The 20,634-nt window shown below is 41.1% G+C and overlaps 2 protein-coding genes across 5 annotated transcripts in view; one reads left to right on the forward strand and one right to left on the reverse strand.

The window, feature by feature from the left end:
- The window catches only part of anapc4 (anaphase promoting complex subunit 4), a 49,863-nt gene extending 47,842 nt beyond the window's left edge, over positions 1-2,021 (reverse strand). For both annotated transcript variants that reach the window (XM_034180536.1, XM_034180535.1), the window contains exon 1: positions 1,910-2,021. The gene's annotated coding sequence lies outside the window, so the exon portion shown is untranslated. The remainder of the gene's footprint in view (positions 1-1,909) is intronic.
- An 8,110-nt stretch (positions 2,022-10,131) lies between these two features.
- The window catches only part of palld (palladin, cytoskeletal associated protein), a 310,327-nt gene continuing 299,824 nt past the window's right edge, over positions 10,132-20,634 (forward strand). For all 3 annotated transcript variants that reach the window (XM_034180537.1, XM_034180538.1, XM_034180539.1), the window contains exons 1-2: positions 10,132-10,325; positions 14,150-15,121. In XM_034180537.1, the coding sequence (XP_034036428.1) occupies positions 14,151-15,121 (971 nt within the window). In that variant the 5' untranslated portion in view covers positions 10,132-10,325; position 14,150. The remainder of the gene's footprint in view (positions 10,326-14,149; positions 15,122-20,634) is intronic.

Consider the following 20,634-nt stretch of genomic DNA (forward strand, 5'->3'; position numbering starts at 1 on the left):
GAGGGGAACCTGATGGTTTCAAATGAGCCACCACATCCTCTATCTGTGACAGAGTTGCAGGTTCAAATCTGTTAAAAACCGCAGGGCAGGGAGCACAGACAGAGGGGTCAAAGTTGGGTGGAGAAATGAGAGCTCTTGCAGAAGCAACCTTGTCAATAAAAAATGTAGAAAACTGTTACATAAGTTACATACTGTTACACACACACACACACACACATATATATATATATATATATATTCAGTTTAAGTAGTTTATATATTTCAGTTTATGGATTAATTACTGCAATAAATCTTGATCGCAAACCTTATGATTTTTTAAAATGCTTTTATTTTTCACGGGGTGTTTGGGTCACAACAGCTGGTGAGGTACAGAGGTGATCGGAGCGGTTCCCCCGCTTCTGGTGCCCCGCTGGGTGTGACAGTGTCAGGTGAGGAGTTTGACTGGGAAGGTCCACCTGTCAAACTCACAGAGGACAGAAACCTCCCCCTCTGGTAAAGGGAGAAAAGCAGGGGGCCTAAGACATACCCCTGTGGAACCCCATATTTCATGTCACCAAGGTTAGAGGTAGCATTGTTATACAAGACACAATGTGAGCGACTGGTTAGTAGTGATGGTCTAGTGGTTAAGGTGTTGGGCTTGAGACCAGAAAATCCTCGGTTCAAATCCCTGCCTGAGTGGAAAATCACTAAGGTCCCTTGGGCAAGGTCTTTAATCCCCTATTGCTCCCGGTGTGTAGTGAGCGCCATCAGGGTGAATGTGAGGCATAATTGTAAAGCGCTTTGACCGTCTGATGCAGATGGAAAAGCGCTATATAAACACAGTCCATTTACCATTTTTCAACTGCAATAAGAATCATTTACAGCATGACAGAGTTGATTTTACCCTGTGATGGAATTGATTTAGCACTGTGATCGAATTGATTTAGCACTGTGATAGAGTATATTTAACTCTATTTGGACTGGGACCAAATGTTATCCTGGCAGAGTATATTTTATTCTGCAAAATTTACTGTGTAGTAGTGTCTGGGTCCACTGCAAGCAGAATGTTATTTAGCACTTTAGTCAGAGCTGTCTCTGTGGAATGATATGTTCCAAATGCAGACTGCAGTGGCTGAAAGAGATTATTCTCAGCAAGATGTTCGAGGTTAATAACATCTGTGGAGGGCGGGGGGGGGGGCTAGTGGTTAAGCAGACCTTGAGCGGATCCATGGTTCAAATCCCAGCCTGACCGGAAAATCACTAAGGACCCTTGGCCAAGGTCCTCTAGTTGCTCCCAGTGTGTTGACACATTCACTCCTGACATCGGGGTGAATGTGAGGCATTACTGTAAAGTGCTTTGAGCGTCTGATGCAGATGGAAAAGCGCTATATAAATCCTGTCCATTTACCATTTCGTACATATCGCAGACTTGCTATGGTTATGGTAATAGGAGTAGTGGCTGTGGTGAATCTACGTAACAATAGCAAATATATGTACAAGTACGTAGCTTCATATCTACGTACGGATAGCCACTGCCTTTTTGCACCGATCAGCGATGACATTTTGCGTTTTTCTGATTGAAAAGTGCGTCACTACCGTGGACCCCAGAAACTGGAAGCGGGGTGGCCACATTTCACCAGGCTGCAACAAACTGAACGGATGTCAACATTTTAATGGTACAAGGTAATGTACTACAGTTGTCTGCCTGGGTGGTTGTACAGCAGAGTATAATAAATGCTGGCCGCGACGGACAAGTACAGCAGTGATTAAACTGAAAACTTAATATGCAGGAGTTCATCCCTGATAGCTGCAGCTGGTTAGCGTTAGCAAGCCTGACAGAAGCCACTGAACTAATGTAGCCAAAAGGAACAACTCCCGTCTTCTCACTGTGCTGAATTACTGAACAATGAGAAAGATAACTGCAACATACCGTACTGAAAAGTCTCAAAGCCACAGTCTGTGATCAAAACGCGAATTTATCCTTTTTTACATTTTCTTTTCTCCATAGAGAACAACACACTTTCCAGTCAGCCAATCACAGCGAAGCAACGGCAAGCGTGCAAGGACAAACATAATTTTACTAAAACGCAAAATGAATGGCAATGTTCTTCAGGCTCTTAATCCTGTTGGGATCAACTGTGAATTAGTTGTATCGTTTTTGAAAGAGTAAATCTAGTGCCTCCTTCAACAACAACAGTAAATATCTGTCTTCATTTTTAAGACCTGAAGAGTGTATTTTTTATTGAATTATAGGGACTAAAATCACAGCTTCATGTTGGAATGGACTAGTGAATGATTGTAAACAGATCAAATCCTGCCTCTGGCTTTCCCAGTCCTTTCTGGTAAACTGCAGCTGAAATTCTACACTTTCTTTTAAAGATAATCTTCCTTGTTACAATTTCATCATGAAGTTGTATAACTGGTGATGGAAAAGACCAAAGTTGCATGATGCAGTTTCTTCAGCCGCAACCACAGAAGCCTATACTGTAACTCCTTCAGAGGTTTCTGTGTGTCTTGGTGGCTGCCCTCACTAGTCTCCCTCCTCCTGCTTACTTGACACCATGCAGTACCATACTGTTTGCGTTGTTAATGATGGATGTAAATCAAGTCACAAACATAATCAGTGACTTGGAAATGTTCATGTATCATCCCCTGACCTGTCTCAAGAAAATTGGCTTTAAAATGAGGATTTAATCCTTATCTACAGTTGTATGTAAGAGTTTGGGCACCCCTGATCATTTCTATGATTTTCCTTTATAAATCATTGGTTGTCTGGATCAGAAATTTCAGTTAAATAAATCATATAGCAGACTAACACACTGATATTTGAGAAATGAAATGAAGTTTCTAGCATTTACAGAAAGCGTGCAATAATTATTTAAAAAAAATAGGCAAGTGCATAAATTTGGGCACCCTTGTCATTTTATTGATTTGAATACATTTAGCACTAATTACTGGAACACAAAATTGACTTGGTAAGCTCATTGACCCTTGACCTCCTAACACAGGTAAATCCAATCATGAGAAAAGGTATTTAAGGTGGCATCTTGCAAATGTTTCCCCTCTTTGCATCTCTTCTAATGAGTGGCAACATGGGATCCTCTAAATAACTCTCAAATGACCAGAAAACAAAGATTGTTCAACATCATGGTTTAGGGAAAGGATACAAAAAGCTATCTCAGAGATTTCAGCTGTCGGTTTGCACTGTGAGGAACATAGTGAGGAAATGGAAGACCACAGGCACAGTAATAGTTAAGGCCCGAAGTGGCAGGCCAAGAAAAATCTCAGATAAGCTGAAGCGAAGGATGGTGAGCACAGTCTTAGTCAACCCACAGACCTGCTCCAAAGACCTACAACATGATCTTGCAGATAGTGTCTCTGTGCATCGTTCAAATATACAGCGCACTTTGCACAAAGAGATGCTGTATGATGCTGTAATGCAGAGGAAGCCTTTTCTGTGTACACACCACAAACAGAGTCGCTTGAGGTATGCTAAAGCACATTTGGACAAACCAGCTTCATTTTGGAATAAGGTGCTGTGGACTGATGAAACTAAAATTGAGTTATTTGGACATAACAAGGGGCGGTATGCATGGTGATAAAAGAACACAACATTCCAAGAAAAACGCTTGCTACCTACAGTAAAATTTGGAGGTGTTTCCATCATGCTGTGGGGCTATGTGGCCAGTGCAGGTACTTTAGCCCTTCCCTCTGCAGTTGTGGGCACCTGTAGGGCTCTGTGTTGAAGAGTCCTGATCACCCCGAGCTTGTGTTCAAGGGGGTGGTTTGAGCCAAAGAGCAGATATTGGTCAGTGTGAGTGGGTTTTCTGTAAACCTCTGTCTGGAGCTGCCTGTTCTCTCCAGTCGTAACATCACAGTCCAAGAAGGCTAAATGGTTGTTTCTGGCATCCTCACGTGTGAACTTGATATTGGAATCCACCGAATTGATGTGTTCTGTAAAGTCCTCGACCTCCTGTTGCTTGATTTTAACCCATGTGTCATTGACATATCTGAACCAGTGACTGGGAGAGATGCCCGTGAACGACGTCAAGGCTGTCTTCTCCACTCGCTCCATGTACAGATTGGCCACAATGGGGTATACCGGAGACCCCATCGCACAACCATGGATCTGCCTGTAGTAATTCCCCCTAAACAGGAAATACGTGGTGTTAAGACAGATCTCCAAGAGTTGGCAGATGTGGTCTGATGTGAGTTTGGTCCTTTCAGGTAGAGACACATCCTCCAGCAGTCTCTGCCTCACAGCTAAGATGGCCTCAGCGGGCTGGATGCAGGTGAACAACGAAGTCGCATCAAATGACACCATAGTTTCATCTGCCTCCAGCTGCAGGTCCTTGATCTTGTTCACAAAATCTTGTGTGTTCTCCACATGGTGGTCTGAGTTACCCACTAGAGGAGCCAGAATCCACTTGAGGTGCTTGGCCAAATTGTATGTGATGGAATCTGTGCTACATACAATAGGCCTGAGTGGCACGTCCTGTTTGTGGATTTTGGGCAGTCCATAGATGCATGGAGTGGCGTCCCCCGGGTACAGTCTGTAGTATGTCTGCCTGTTGATGAGTCCCTCTTTCTCCAGGTTTTGGAGGTAGCTAATGATTTTCTTCTTATAGCCACTCGTGGGGTCTCTCTTCAGACGTTCATATGTACTGGAGTCACTGAGCAAGTTGTTGATCTTGGCCTCGTAGTCCGATGTGTTCAGGACCACTGTGCATCTGCCTTTATCCATTGGCAGGATAAGGATGCTTTGGACCTTCTGCAGTGCTGCCAAAGCTTTCTGTTCTTCTCCTGTGATGTTCGACGGAGGAGGCTTAGCACTGTTAAGCACTGCTGTGACTCTTAGTCGGAGGTCCCCAGCTTCTGACTCTGACAAACTGTTATGTTTAATGGCTGACTCTACTGCAGTGATGTAATCTACTGTCGGTATATGTTTAGGGGTCACTGAGAAATTTAGTCCTTTAGCGAGCACATCCTTTTCTGTCTGTGTAAGAACCCTGTCAGACAGATTCTTTACCCAATTTTCCCTGTTGTCACTAATTTGTCTGGGTGTATCTTTAAAACTACTCCCCCTGAAAGTACGCCTTTTCTGCACTAAAGGGTTGTGAAACTTCCTGATTTGCCGCTCCTTACTTTTTAAATGCTCAGCCATTTGAATTTTGACTATGAAATTTGTGATCTTATTATGGGCCTCTTCCCCCACTAAGGTTTCTAACCTTTTGTAAAGACTATCAAGATTATTTTGGAGGTCTAATATTTTAAAATGAAGCCTTCTAATTCTAAGACCCAAAATCCTCCTAAGGTAACTGTGCTGGATCTTTTCTGCTGTGTGACCTGCTTCTAGTGCCTTTTGCTTCATGCATTTGGGAATAACATTTTTTTGTTTGCATCTTAGGTTAAATCTTAAGTGGTTTCTAAAGTTAGCTATCTTTTTAGCAGTCCTTTCCAGCTTACATACCAGTGCCAGGGCATCATACCCACAGTTGGTCGCATGATGAGGACTTTACAGAACACATCAATTCGGTGGATTCCAATATCAAGTTCACACGTGAGGATGCCAGAAACAACCATTTAGCCTTCTTGGACTGTGATGTTACGATTGGAGAGAACAGGCAGCTCCAGACAGAGGTTTACAGAAAACCCACTCACACTGACCAATATCTGCTCTTTGGCTCAAACCACCCCCTTGAACACAAGCTCGGGATGATCAGGACTCTTCAACACAGAGCCCTACAGGTGCCCACAACTGCAGAGGGAAGGGCTAAAGAACAATAACTTGTACGGAAAGCCCTCACAGTATGTGGGTACCCACGATGGTCCCTGGACAAAGTGCAGAAGTCCCAGAAAACAAACAGACCAGATAGACAGGAGACGGAGACAAGAAGAAGAGGAGTGTCTCTCCCTTATTTAGCAGGAGTAGGGGAAAAACTACAGAAGATCTTCAGACAGCACAAAATCCCAGTTTACTTTAAACCGGTTAACACCTTGAGACAGAAATTAGTTCACCCTAAGGACAGGATCCCTAGTTACAAACCGAGCAATGTAGTGTATTATATCAGATGTCAGGAAAACTGTAATGAACACTACATAGGTGAGACTAAGCAACCTTTAAACAAGAGGCTATACCAGCACCGCAGAGAGGGCGTCAGTGGACCTCAGTTTGCAGTTCATCTCCACCTGAAAGACACTAACCACACGTTTGAGGACAAGGAAGTTAAAATCTTAGCCAGAGAGAAGAAATGGTTTGAGAGAGATGTCAAGGAAGCATTCTTTGTAAAACAGTTGAAACCCAGCCTCAACCGGGGGGCGGGTCTCAGACACGCTTTGTCCCCTGTTTACAATGGGGTACTCAGGTCAAAGCAGTTTCAGTCTTTTGTTCATGGTAATGAGTCATTCACGTCATCAGGAGAGTCATCAAGGGAGCCATCAGGGGAGGCTTCCATCCCATCATTAGGAGAGTGCTAACTAGTGCACAATAGGTGCTAATTAGAGCTATTGTTTAGTCACTAGCCTATAGCAGTCGGCCTCTCGGTAGGAGGGGTCTGGTTAGGTTAAAAAACTCCAGCTTTTCTTGGCTTCTGGTTTATTCTTCTCTACAAGAGTCAAGACAGAAGTCAGACTACCAGAGCAAGAATTTTAGCTGCGGAAGCTTCTGTGATTTGAAGCGAAACATCCTCACGTCAAGCAACCCAGTCCAGTCGAAGATTCAAGCTTCTCTACTATGTTGTCTGCTTTCTTATATTATTCTTACATGAACTGATAGGGGAGGTGATGGTCTAGTGGTTAAAGCGTTGGACTTGAGACCAGAGGATCCTCAGTTCAAATCCCAGCCTGACTGGAAAATCATTAAAATGGTCCTTAATGGTCCACTAGTTGCACCCGGTGTGTAGTGAGTACCTTGTATGGCAGCACCCTCACATCGGGGTGAATGTGAGGCATTATTGTAAAGTGCTTTGAGCATCTGATGCAGATGAAATAGTGCTATATAAATATAGTCAATTTACCATTTAACTGCTAGAATTATGTGGATATTCAACATTAAATGTGATATTTTGGTTGTTGGTGAGAAGTAAACCTAATATTAAATAATTGTGTAAGATACCCAGAATATGCATGTGAGTGTACGAGGCAGATATTTGTGGAATCTCCTTCTGGACTTATCACTGGCACTTAACTATTATCAGTAGATTAATGAAGATCCAGAATAGCTCAGAGGGTACTATATGTGATTGCAGCCTAGAAACAGACCAAGTGTGGCTGTGTGTCTCAATGGTCTCTGCTCTTGTACTGCAGCATTAGGGCTAAAAATGTGGTTTTAAAGACAGTCAAGCAAAGCAAGAAGGCACATTCATGGACTGAACATCCCCCATTGGTAGTTTGTACCAAGGTGTTCACTTATCTTAGCACTGGGTTGATCAATATGGTAAATTACGAGATATTCACTGAAGCATGTCTTTAGTGTTCTGATACTGTATATAGTAATAAAAGCAAGTAGTTGTGTTGCTGACCAAACCACACTACTACACTTGACTTCTGAGGAAATACTATACTGGCAGGTCTTCATTCAAAATTGAACTCTAACTTTTGCTTTGTGCCTGATTGTTTACAGTAGGAATGTAAAAAAGAGCCAGCGGATGGTGGCAATAAGTAAGTAAATAAATAAATAAAATAAAATAAAATAAAGCTGGTCAGAAATAATAAATTACAAGAACTCATACATGCACTGAACATCTCTGCTGGTACACGCTGTACCACGGAATGGTTCAGCTGTGATTACATTGGAAAATAAATTGGATGTTAATTAAAACATGCCTTTTTTGTTTTGGTGATGGTGATGGTGATGGTCTAGAGCAGGGGTGGGCAACTTATTCCAGAAAGGGCCAAGAGGGTGCAGGTTTTCTTTGCAGCCACTGACTCCACCAGGTGATTTCACTGATTAATATCACTTTGAGCAGATGGAATCAGTTAATCAGTGAAATCACCTGGTGGAGTCAGTGGCTGCAAAGAAAACCTGCACCCTCTTGGCCCTTTCTGGAATAAGTTGCCCACTTCTGGTCTACTGGTTAAGCGTTGGGGTTGAGACCAGAGGATCCTTCAGTTCAAACCCCAGCCTGACTGGAAAATCACTAAGGTCCCTTGGGCAAGGTCCTCAATCCCCTTGTTGCTCCTGGTGTGTAGTGAGCGCCTTGCATGGCAGCACGCTGACATTGGTGTGTGAATGGGTGAAGGTGAGGCATAATTGTAAAGAGCTTTGTGCGTCTGATGCAGATGGAAAAGTGCTATATAAATGCAGTCCATTTACCATTTTGACATTACATGGGGTTAGAATTTATATAAAAAATACTGATGTGTTTTGTAGCTGATTGATGAGAGAAGAGATATGAATAAAACGAGCCAGCTGATATGGACAAAGGCCATACTTACACTAACCTACCTCGCAGAACGTGAACTTATGCAAGATTTTCTCAGTGTATAATCTACAGCAGCCTTTCTCAAGGGGGTCTGTAGACCACTGGTGGTCTGTGACCAAACCCCAGTGGTCCATGAGTATATTGGTAAATTAAATTCTCACATTTTAAATTAATATCATATTCTAACTTAAAAGTGTTTCTCAAATTGTTTTGAAAAAAGTCTACTGTTGGAGTGATAAGCAGACCTAGAATTTTTGGCTGTTATTTGGGGATTTATTTATTTTTATTGGTTGCAGGGGTGGCGGCGAAGTGGTTAATGCACTTGGTTTCAGTGCAGAAGGTTCCCGGTTCAAATCCCACCTCTGCCACATTTCTCCATGTACTGTGGAGTTGTGTCAGAAAGGTCATCTGGCATAAAATTTGTGCCGATTCAACATGCAGATCGACTTCAGATTTGCTGTGGCGACCCCGAGTGCAAAACAAGGGAGCAGCAGAAGGGACTTAGCAGGACAAGCAGGTCGACCCTGAACAGGACATCAGTCTATTATGTGTAGACAAATTCATTTACACACACACACACACACACACACACACACACACACACACACACACACACACACACACACACACACACACACACACACACACACACACACACACACACACACACACACTACTGTGATCAATTAAACATTTCCAATTCACCTGACTTACACATATTTGGAAGTGGGAGGAAGCCGGAATACCTGGAGGGAACCCACGCAAACACCACACAGAAAGGACCAGGTGGGAACTGACCCCCAGGACCTTCTTACCATGAGGCAAGAGTGCTAACCACTAAGCTGCTGTGCCACCAGCAGATATACCAAATCAAACATATCTGAGGTCAAAAACTGCATTCAGACTGTGGGTCAAATGTGACCCAAATCTGATTTATTATACCCCCCCCCCCAAATATGTGACTCAGATCAGGTTCATTTTTTTATTTTTTTTTCACATGACAGTGCAAACAGGACAAGTCATGCGGTCTGAAAGGCCACATCCAATTCATGCAGCTTTGATGCTTTAAGATGACTGCATGTGTGAGTCAATTCAATTCAATTTATTTCACCAAATCACAACAAAGTTGCCTCAGTGACTGTATTACTGTTATTATTTCTACAGTAGTTTCCTGCCATTTTAACAGTAATATTCTGGAAGCTAGTTTCCAGTACATTACAGTAAAACTTACAGGAATTTTTTTTACAGTGATAGGTTTGTCATAACTAACATCTCAAGCTGCTCTCTACAGTGAATATACTGTATTTTACTGAGACATAGTTCCCAGTCAGTCTGCGCTGTGTACACCCCTTCACATCTCAAGTCCTGATTAATACTTGGCTGGAAGACCACTTAGGAAGACCAGAGGCTGTGTTTCTCTGGTCTGGAGTTCTGTCAAGAAGGCCATTTGGTGGAAAACTTCTGCCAACTCCCAATGTGGCTCTGTACTGGATCTGCTGTGGTGACCCTGAATAAACAAAGCCAGATGAAAGATGAACAATTAAGGCACGGTTCACTCCATCTCTGCTTTTTCTGTGTCTACTGTGTCAGACATGTAAATCTGATTCATCAGTTGCCTTCCTACCTTTTGTTACTACCTTAACAGCCTCTGTGCTTGCCAATGTTCTGGCTGTGAAACCTGAGCCAGGGGCCAAATATAGCCCCACACATCAAGCAGATAGAGAGCAGCACAGATGGGACAGCAGGCCACCGCAGAGGCACCACACAATTGGACTCTGAGCACGAGGCTTCGTGTAGACTTCCTGACCAATAATACGGTTCTACTGTACAGAAACATTTGTCTTTGGCTCATTTTCACTCAAGAAGACAAACCTGGAATAAATACACCTGGAGCGAGTGTTTGGTCAAATTGTCCACATCAAGGTAAGTGTTGCTTCCTAATTGTTGATATCCATACAAAATCCATTGAAATTATTTATCAGGGGTTTGTAAAAAACAAACAAACAAACAAAAAAAAAGAAAGAAAAAAGTGGTGTATTTGGGATGAACATATTTAGCAAGTAGTCTTTATATCACTGTGAAATTGTCAAGCAAGTATGTGCAAGTATTTCTGATCTCGTAAAACATGATTTTTAATGACATTTGCTTTGCTTCTCATATATGTACATTTAATATTCAATAATAGGAGTGGAATGATACATCAGTTATCATGTTAATCATATCATGGGGCCTGTAATGAATTATGTTTTTTAATTAAATATTATGATGCCATTTAAGCTCAATTACTGCACAGAATAAATAATGATCTTTTGCAAAAGAATAATAAATAATTTATAAAATGTACAAATAGTAAACAGATTACAATCAAGATTCCAACTAATACTTCAGAATAATTGGTTTATTTGAAGTTAAAATTCACTACAGATGTCTTTCGACATAATTAGGGTGAACAGTAATGTGATTATGTATCATGGTATGTATTGGATCACTATAGTTATATTGTGATATGTGTCGTGATTCGTGCATCATTCTTCCCCTTTTCCATAATACTGCAAAATAGGAGCTTTTACATTATTTAACACTTATAAAATTCATCAAGAAGCTGGTTTATCAACAACACTGAAATTGTTAACATTATGTTAGCTAATCTAGATATAAATAATTCTGATTTATTATTATTATTCTCTTCACATATTACCACATTATAGGTAGGTTAACACTGTTTAACTCTTTTATGCTTTCACCACGCGATCATCTGGTTTGTCTGGTGAGTTCCACCTGTATGATGTAAGGTAGTGACTGAGTGTTAGTAGGATGTCTCTCCTGAGCTCAGGCTGGGTTGCGCTGTGAAACATAACCCAGGGGATTAAAAATAACAACAGCTGGTCTTCAAGACGCCATGAGGTGCTGAGTGTCACTGTTATAATTTCACAACATGCTGTATGTAGACCCAGTGTCACAAGAACATACCGTGTTTGAATTCTAAGTCAAAAAGTGAGACTTGTTTGTTATTTTTATTCTCACATGTGAGGATACATCAGGTGCAGTGAATGTGTGCACGTGGTCTTGTGCTTATTCTGGATAAAGACATCAGCCCCCATATGGAGGCATTCCATTAGTTGCAAATGCTGTTGAGAGAAAATGCTAATAATTACACACTTTTAAAGTACATAGGATGTTTAGTTGATAAGCCATGAAGGCTTCCACCCAGTAACGTTTGGGCTCTTTGCAGTTTTTATGTTGAGCAGCTGTTGGGCAGCTGTTTACTTGTGTGTTTGAATAGGTTAAGGTTATGGTAAATGTTAACTAGCACATTGCCCATGGGGATCCACGGGCTCTAGATTGCGTAGTGTTTATAAAATAGGTTGCTGACATTTTTCAAGGGTGGTAATAAACTATGCAAAGTTTCTGTAATGATTTCGAATGCCGTGTGAGTCCAGAATGTAATTATCAATGTCCATTGTTCACTGTTGTTATGTAATATCTGTAGTTTCTCCAAAAATGTTATTCCTATCAACATTCCATTTTGGCGGAGTTTATTCTTGACCAAAAATACATCCCTAAAGACTAGAAGAAAGAACTTGTTGTCGCACTCTGGAAAGGAAAGGGTGATTGTCTGGACTGCAATAACTACAGAAGTATTATTATGCTCTCTGTGCCAGGAAAGGAGCTTGCAAGGATTATACTTAACAGGTTCTAATTCCAGCTAATGATTGCCCAGCAACTGAAATAGTCTGGTTTCGCACACAAAAATCAACCCCAACCTAGTTCTGCGAGTACTCACTGAACTCAAGCGTGAGTATCAGCAGTGTTTCTTTGTAGCCAATGTTGAGAGAGGTTTATTCAGTTGATTGGGCTGCTCTCTGGGACATCCTTAAAATTTGTGGACTCTCCAAGCACTTGATGCATGTCATAAATAGCCTATTCGCCCTATTGAAGTCCCGCCAAATCTCGCAAAACTTTGAAGAGGCCGCTGCTCTGCGAAAAGTCAGTAACACTGAGAAATGCATTGAAACGCTCGGATCAGGCTGCACTTTAACTGCTGTACACGGACAACAGCATTAACATCACAACATAATACTCTTTGTATATTGTGCGTAAAACTCTCGTGAATATATTACCTGGGTTTTTAGACATTATTATTGGGTTTGAAACATGCGAGAAGCTCAGTTTGTTTCTCCATTATTTTCAATGGGAATCGCTGTGAGCTGTGATAGCTTCCTGTTCATGTCATTCTGGGGGAAAGTGAAGTTTGCTCTTTAACACCCTGATTATTGTCCTTTACAACACTGTTTGTCCAGTTTGTTCCAGAGTAATATATATATAAGATGTCTGAAATTCAGTTTGTGTTTATTAAATTCAATGTAGGTTAAACATAGCAGACAGGGATTATTTGGAATATTTGTTTTAGCAGGTTTTCAGGGTCTCATGCATGCAGTCTCTTAATAACGTCATGAAAAGCATTAAAAAATACATTTTGGGAGTATAATGTTCATTTGCAATTATCGTCATGTGGTTTCTCTATGTTTTTTGACTGCAGTAGTTTTCTGGTGCACAAGGAATTATGGGATATCTCAATAGGGTGAATACACAAGTACTGTGAGTGCTGTGTGGAGCAGAATCCCTGGATTCTTACCAGTGAAAACTAGCATTCACCAGGAATATGTTCTGGCTCCTACACAGTTCAATTATTGCATGGACTGTTTGTTGGAGAGGTGAGGAAAGTGTAACTGGCTATGATTTTGTGGATGTTGCTGTAATCTTTGCACAATCAAATGTATTCACTGATTGCAGCACTTGAGAAAGACAAACCCTTTCACATCTGGTGAATCTTGATGCACCAGATCAATTGAAAAAGCAACTTTTTTTTTTTTGCCAATGTACAATATCCCACAGACGTGTTTGCCACCTGCTGGGTGGTTAGATGATGCTGGATTGATGATGGATTAGGTGCAGGTGTGGTTGTCAGCAAGAGAGAAAAATTTGCACAGAAATGAGTTAAATCAGAGGAATGAACCATTATTTTCTTACTGTTTGACAGTGGTTGTTCTCTAAAACTGAAACAATACAACTTTGAGCAGGTCCAAATCATATGTGATACGTTGTCATGGACCTGCCAACGGTCAAATTCAGTTATAATTTTACATCACTGAGTTTTACATCAGTGCAGCTTTTTATTTATTTTGAACTGGAAAATAGCATGTTTGGTAGTGATTCATAGAGATACCTAGGCATACATATTACATATGTCTATTTTTTGTTTTTTATTTATATAAAGGTCTCATGTGTTTTACCATAAAGCACCCTCTCTCCCTCAAAAATGAGTCTGTATGTCAGTTTCTTTGTATTTCAAAGCCTATTGCCAGTAAAACAATCAATAGCTTTATCAACAATGACATTTCCTTTATTAATTATCATGAAATGTGCCATAGAACATGCAGCAAATAACAGAGTGACAGAGACCATTCCATAAGAATGGTCTTATGGAAACAGAGCCAATAATCCATTCATGGTAACTATGACCTCACTAAAGACCTTTTCAAATACCCAACAGCTGTGAATGGATGACACTGATCTGAGTCATCCAGCCAGATATTACTAGAGGAGTAATTGATCCAGTTGTTATTTTAAGATGAACTGCAATTCCGTCATTTCCATTCTACCTTTGGTGATGGTGTGTAATTTGCTTTGCCTGCACTGTGAATGTGTGGAACTTGCTGGTTAATGAGAGTTGATGTGTCTTTCAGGATGCAGGACGGGAGTTGGAATCAGCCACTCCCCATCTCTCAGCTGCTAAAGGACCCAGCAGGAAGTGGGCTTCTAGAAGGCGATGGGGGTGTGTTTTCTGAAGCCTCCTCTGATGGGGAGCTCTACTTGGACTCTGTGACTAACCTCGATTCTGGAGATGGGGAATGTGCAGATCTTACTGCCTTCTTGAGTGCAGAAGAGATCAACTGGAGCTTGGAAATGGCTCGGGAGGCCTTTGCTGACTCAAGTGAATGTGAAGATTCAAACCCTGCTGTTCCTGCGGTCAGTGAACTTACCCTCTCTACTATTCCTAGTATTATTAATATTTCTACACCCATCCACAATAATCAAAACCTGCACCACCAGACCAAAGCTCCAGCCTCAGATGACAATGTAGAAGTCAAAGTCTCCTCTGGCTTAAATGTGCTTCCTGGTAAACCTGTAGAGGTGTCCACGGATGCTCGTGTTGAGAGTGTTGTCCGTCGCAAGCCCATCCAACCAGTGTATAAGCAGGATAAGCCTAAACTGCTTCATGAAGGCTTGGAGCTGAATGAACGAGCATCAGCAACAGAGTTCTGTAGCCGAGCTGCAACTTTTATTGAGGAGCTTTCCTCCATCTTCAAAAGTTCTGCTCATTTGGAAGCTGGGGAGGAAGATTCCTCCTCTCCTGACAGTGGCTATCTGTCTCCTAAGACTCAGAGGCCACTTCCTCAGGGTTCTAGCTCTGCATCTTCTCTTTTGTCAGACCAGCAAAGGGGAACACACTACAACTCGCCACCAATGAGTTCTGAGCTGACAGACCTGGGAGGAGTAACAGCTTCTCCAGAGTACCAGGACTCTGGAACACCGGCCACAACTGGACCGTTATCCCGTCCTCGCTTCCAACAGAAACTGAAAAGCCAAGAGGTGGCAGAAGGAAGCCCCATTCGTCTGGAATGTAGAGTCAGAGGAAACCCCCAACCCCTTGTCAGGTAAGACTTGACCTGATTATTATTCTTTTATTAGTGGATCATATAGTGGATATAAGGTAAAACAATATTTAATTAAATTTGAAATTTAATTAAATACCTTGAAAGGAGCACCACCTGCATACCACAGGAACTTAATCATGTTATGATCAAAATTAATCAGTCTCACATCTAAACGTCATAAGTTCTGGATACGATTGATTAAACCTGTCTTCAACTGGACACAAGACAACACAACCGGTGTAATATTTACAGATTTATTTATATATGTACAAACACGTGTGACTGAGATTTTGAGCGTATGCATGATGATTCATATTTTATTACTGAGATGACTGAGATATGAATGAGGCACTAAGTATAGAAATTAATAAGAAAAATCTGGTTGTAATTTAGTAGTGAATTTTGGGTTCACAAATCATTGTTATTATTATTATTAATAAAATTAAACAAAGAAAACCACTTTGCATCACTAACAGCAAATATGATCAGAGCAGTTGAAGGTTCACTTATCTGGGTCCTTTGGATCAGATGGAGTGAAGCAGTCCGGTCTGGTTTCTTGATCAGCTGTTTGCTGGCCTTCTTTAATTGACCTGTGTTGAGGTAAAACCTACTGGGTCTTCCCAAATGACTACAGGCCTGCAGACTGCTTGGTTGGTTTCCCAGCGGGACTGAATGTGCTGGTTCGGCAGTTCCATAGATGTTGGGTTCACCGACCCTGGATGAAAATTTTGGTATTGGTGTTTGCTGTCAAAAATGCTTGCTTGATGTACGACTTCAGTTGTTCAACAGTCCGGGGTCTCCACTGTCGTATTTTGCACTTCATAATGCGCCACACATTTTCAGTGGGCGACAGGTCTGGACTGCAGGCAGACCAGTCTAGTACCCGCACTCTTTTGCTATGAAGCCACGCTGTTGTAACACGTGCAGAATGTGGCTTGGCATTGTCTTGCTGAAATAAGCAGGAACGCCCCTGAAAAAGACGTTGCTTGGATGGCAGCATGTGTTGCTCCAAAACCTGGATGTACGTTTCAGCATTGATGGTGTCATCACAGATGTGTAAGATGCTCTGGTCTGGATGGTCCTTCTCCTCTTTTGTCCGGAGGACGCGACGTCCATGATTTCCAAAAACATTTTGAAATGTGGACTCATCAGACCACAGCACACTTTTCCACTTTGCGTCTGTCCTTTTCAAATAGCTCAGGCCCAGAGAAGATGGCGGCGTTTCTGGATGTTGTTGATGTATGACTTTCACTTTGCATGGTAGAGTTTTAACTTGCACTTGTAGATGTAGCGAGGAACTGTGTTAATTCACAATGGTTTTCTGAAGTGTTCCTGAGCCCACGCAGTAAGATCCTTTAGAGAATGATGTCGGTTTTTAATGCAGTGCCACCTGAGGGATCGAAGGTCACGGCCATTCAATGTTGGTTTTCGGCCTTGCCGCTTACGTGTAGAAAGTTCTCCAGGTTCTCTGAATCTTCTGATTATATTATGGACTGTAGATGATGGAATCCCTAAATTCCTTGCAATTGAACATTGAGAAACATTGTTCTTAAACTGTTGGACTATTTTTTTCACGCAGTTGTTTACAAAGTGGTGATACTCGCCCCATCTTTGCTTGTGAATGGCTGAGCCTTTTGGGGATGCTCCTTTTATAGCCAATCATGACACTCACCTGTTTCCAGTTAACCTGTTCACCTGTGGAATGTTCCAAACAGGTGTTCTTTGAGCATTCATCAACTTTCCCAGTCTTTTGTTGCCACTGTCCCAGCTTTTTAAAAATGTGTTGCAGGTATCCATTTCAAAATGAGCAAATATTTGCACAAAAACAAAAAAGTCTATAAGTTTGAACATTAAATATCTTGTCTTTGAGGTGTATTCAATTGAATATAGGTTGAAGAGGATTTGCAAATCATTGCATTCTGTTTTTATTTACATTTCACACAACTTCCCAACTTCATTGGAATTGGGGTTGTAATTAGCCTCTGTTTTTTTTTGTCACATCAGGTTTTCCATCCTGAGATATTCTGGAAGAGCAAATTCATAGAATGGAAATGCATTTTCTCTCACTTTGTTGGGTCACAAGACAGTCGCTTTGACATTGTATATTCTATATATATATATATATATATATATATATATATATATATATATATATATATATAAATATACACAGATGAGACTAATTTCTCAGATTTCTTTCAGCTTCGTCCAGAAATCATTGAATATCTTATTTTCAACCTGGCCAGTGTGGGTGTTTTATTTTATTTATATTATTTGAAATTTTGGTGGAGAGGCGCTCAGTAAAAGCGGCGCTGCAGGTGGGTTAAGAGCAGTCTTTAATATTAATATCTTTAATATGGTGCGAGCATGCGAAGCTCTTACTTTCACCCTCTCTACTTTTAAGATTAAGCTTAAAACTTTCCTTTTTGAAAAAGCTTATAGTTAGGGTTGGATCAGGTGACCCTGAACCATCCCTTAGTTATGCTGCTATAGACAGACTGCTGGGGGGTTTCTTTCTCTTTTTGCTCTGTATGCACCACTCTGCTTTTAATCATTGGTGATTGATCTCTGCTCTCTTCCACAGCATGTCTTTTTCCTGATTATCTCCCCTCAGCCCCAACCAGTCCCAGCAGAAGACTGCCCCTCCCTGAGCCTGGTTCTGCTGGAGGTTTCTTCCTGTTAAAAGGGAGTTGTCGCCAAGTGCTTGCTCATAGGGGGTCGTTTTGACCATTGGGGTTTTTCTGTAATTATTGTATGGCTTTTGCCTTGCAATATAAAGCGCCTTGGGGCGACTGTTTGTTGTGATTTGGCGCTATATAAATAAAATTCATTTGATTTGATTTGATTATTTTCCATCTTTAACCTAACTTCATAATGAAGTTAATTAAGGATCAGACTAGTATCTTGTGTCATGGCAGACATAGTGTGTTTGACAAACTGATGGTGTTATTTTCTTGCTTCACAACATCTGGACTGGGATGAACAAATTCATTAATGTCTATTATTATACAGTAGTGTTCAGAATAATAGTAGTGCTATGTGACTAAAAAGATTAATCCAGGTTTTGAGTATATTTCTTATTGTTACATGGGAAACAAGGTACCAGTATCAATCAGTTCAATCAATTTTATTTATATAGCGCCAAATCACAACAAACAGTTGCCCCAAGGCGCTTTATATTGTAAGGCAAGGCCATACAATAATTACGTAAAAACCCCAACGGTCAAAACGACCCCCTGTGAGCAAGCACTTGGCAACAGTGGGAAGGAAAAACTCCCTTTTAACAGGAAGAAACCTCCAGCAGAACCAGGCTCAGGGAGGGGCAGTCTTCTGCTGGGACTGGTTGGGGCTGAGGGAGAGAACCAGGAAAAAGACATGCTGTGGAGGGGAGCAGAGATCAATCAATAATGATTAAATGCAGAGTGGTGCATACAGAGCAAAAAGAGAAAGAAACAGTGCATCATGGGAACCCCCCAGCAGTCTAAGTCTATAGCAGCATAACTAAGGGATGGTTCAGGGTCACCTGATCCAGCCCTAACTATAAGCTTTAGCAAAAAGGAAAGTTTTAAGCCTAATCTTAAAAGTAGAGAGGGTGTCTGTCTGCCTGATCTGAATTGGGAGCTGGTTCCACAGGAGAGGAGCCTGAAAGCTGAAGGCTCTGCCTCCCATTCTACTCTTACAAACCCAAAGTAAGCCTGCAGTCTGAGAGCGAAGCGCTCTATTGGGGTGATATGGTACTATGAGGTCCCTAAGATAAGATGGGACCTGATTATTCAAAACCTTATAAGTAAGAAGAAGAAATTTAAATTCTATTCTAGAATTAACAGGAAGCCAATGAAGAGAGGCCAATATGGGTGAGATATGCTCTCTCCTTCTAGTCCCCGTTAGTACTCTAGCTGCAGCATTTTGAATTAACTGAAGGCTTTTCAGGGAACTTTTAGGACAACCTGATAATAATGAATTACAATAGTCCAGCCTAGAGGAAATAAATGCATGAATTAGTTTTTCAGCATCACTCTGAGACAAGACCTTTCTAATTTTAGAGATATTGCGTAAATGCAAAAAAAGCAGTCTTACATATTTGTTTAATATGCGCATTGAAGGACATATCCTGATCAAAAATGACTCCAAGATTTCTCACAGTATTACTAGAGGTCAGGGTAATACCATCCAGAGTAAGGATCTGGTTAGACACCATGTTTCTAAGATTTGTGGGGCCAAGTACAATAACTTCAGTTTTATCTGAGTTTAAAAGCAGGAAATTAGAGGTCATCCATGTCTTTATGTCTGTAAGACAATCCTGCAGTTTAGCTAATTGGTGTGTGTCCTCTGGCTTCATGGATAGATAAAGCTGGGTATCATCTGTGTAACAATGAAAATTTAAGCAATGCCGTCTAATAATACTGCCTAAGGGAAGCATGTATAAAGTGAATAAAATTGGTCCTAGCACAGAACCTTGTGGAACTCCATAATTAACCTTAGTCTGTGAAGAATATTCCCCATTTACATGAACAAATTGTAATCTATTAGATAAATATGATTCAAACCACCGCAGCGCAGTGCCTTTAATACCTATGGCATGCTCTAATCTCTGTAATCAAATTTTATGGTCAACAGTATCAAAAGCAGCACTGAGGTCTAACAGAACAAGCACAGAGATGAGTCCACTGTCTGAGGCCATAAGATCATTTGTAACCTTCACTAATGCTGTTTCTGTACTATGATGAATTCTAAAACCTGACTGAAACTCTTCAAATAGACCATTCCTCTGCAGATGATCAGTTAGCTGTTTTACAACTACCCTTTCAAGATTTTTTGAGAGAAAAGGAAGGTTGGAGATTGGCCTATAATTAGCTAAGATAGCTGGGTCAAGTGATGGCTTTTTAAGTAATGGTTTAATTACTGCCACCTTAAAAGCCTGTGGTACATAGCCAACTAATAAAGATAGATTGATCATATTTAAGATCGAAGCATTAAATAATGGTAGGGCTTCCTTGAGCAGCCTGGTAGGAATGGGGTCTAATAGACATGTTGATGGTTTGGATGAAGTAACTAATGAAAATAACTCAGACAGAACAATCGGAGAGAAAGAGTCTAACCAAATACCGGCATCACTGAAAGCAGCCAAAGATAACGATACGTCTTTGGGATGGTTATGGGTAATTTTTTCTCTAATAGTTAAAATTTTATTAGCAAAGAAAGTCATGAAGTCATTACTAGTTAAAGTTAAAGGAATACTCGGCTCAATAGAGCTCTGACTCTTTGTCAGCCTGGCTACAGTGCTGAAAAGAAACCTGGGGTTGTTCTTATTTTCTTCAATTAGTGATGAGTAGTAAGATGTCCTAGCTTTACGGAGGGCTTTTTTTTATAGAGCAACAGACTCTTTTTCCAGGCTAAGTGAAGATCTTCTAAATTAGTGAGACGCCATTTCCTCTCCAACTTACGGGTTATCTGCTTTAAGCTGCGAGTTTGTGAGTTATACCACGGAGTCAGGCACTTCTGATTTAAAGCTC

Source organism: Thalassophryne amazonica, chromosome 10 (assembly GCF_902500255.1).
Source record: "Thalassophryne amazonica chromosome 10, fThaAma1.1, whole genome shotgun sequence".
In the NCBI taxonomy this organism is placed as follows: domain Eukaryota; kingdom Metazoa; phylum Chordata; class Actinopteri; order Batrachoidiformes; family Batrachoididae; genus Thalassophryne; species Thalassophryne amazonica.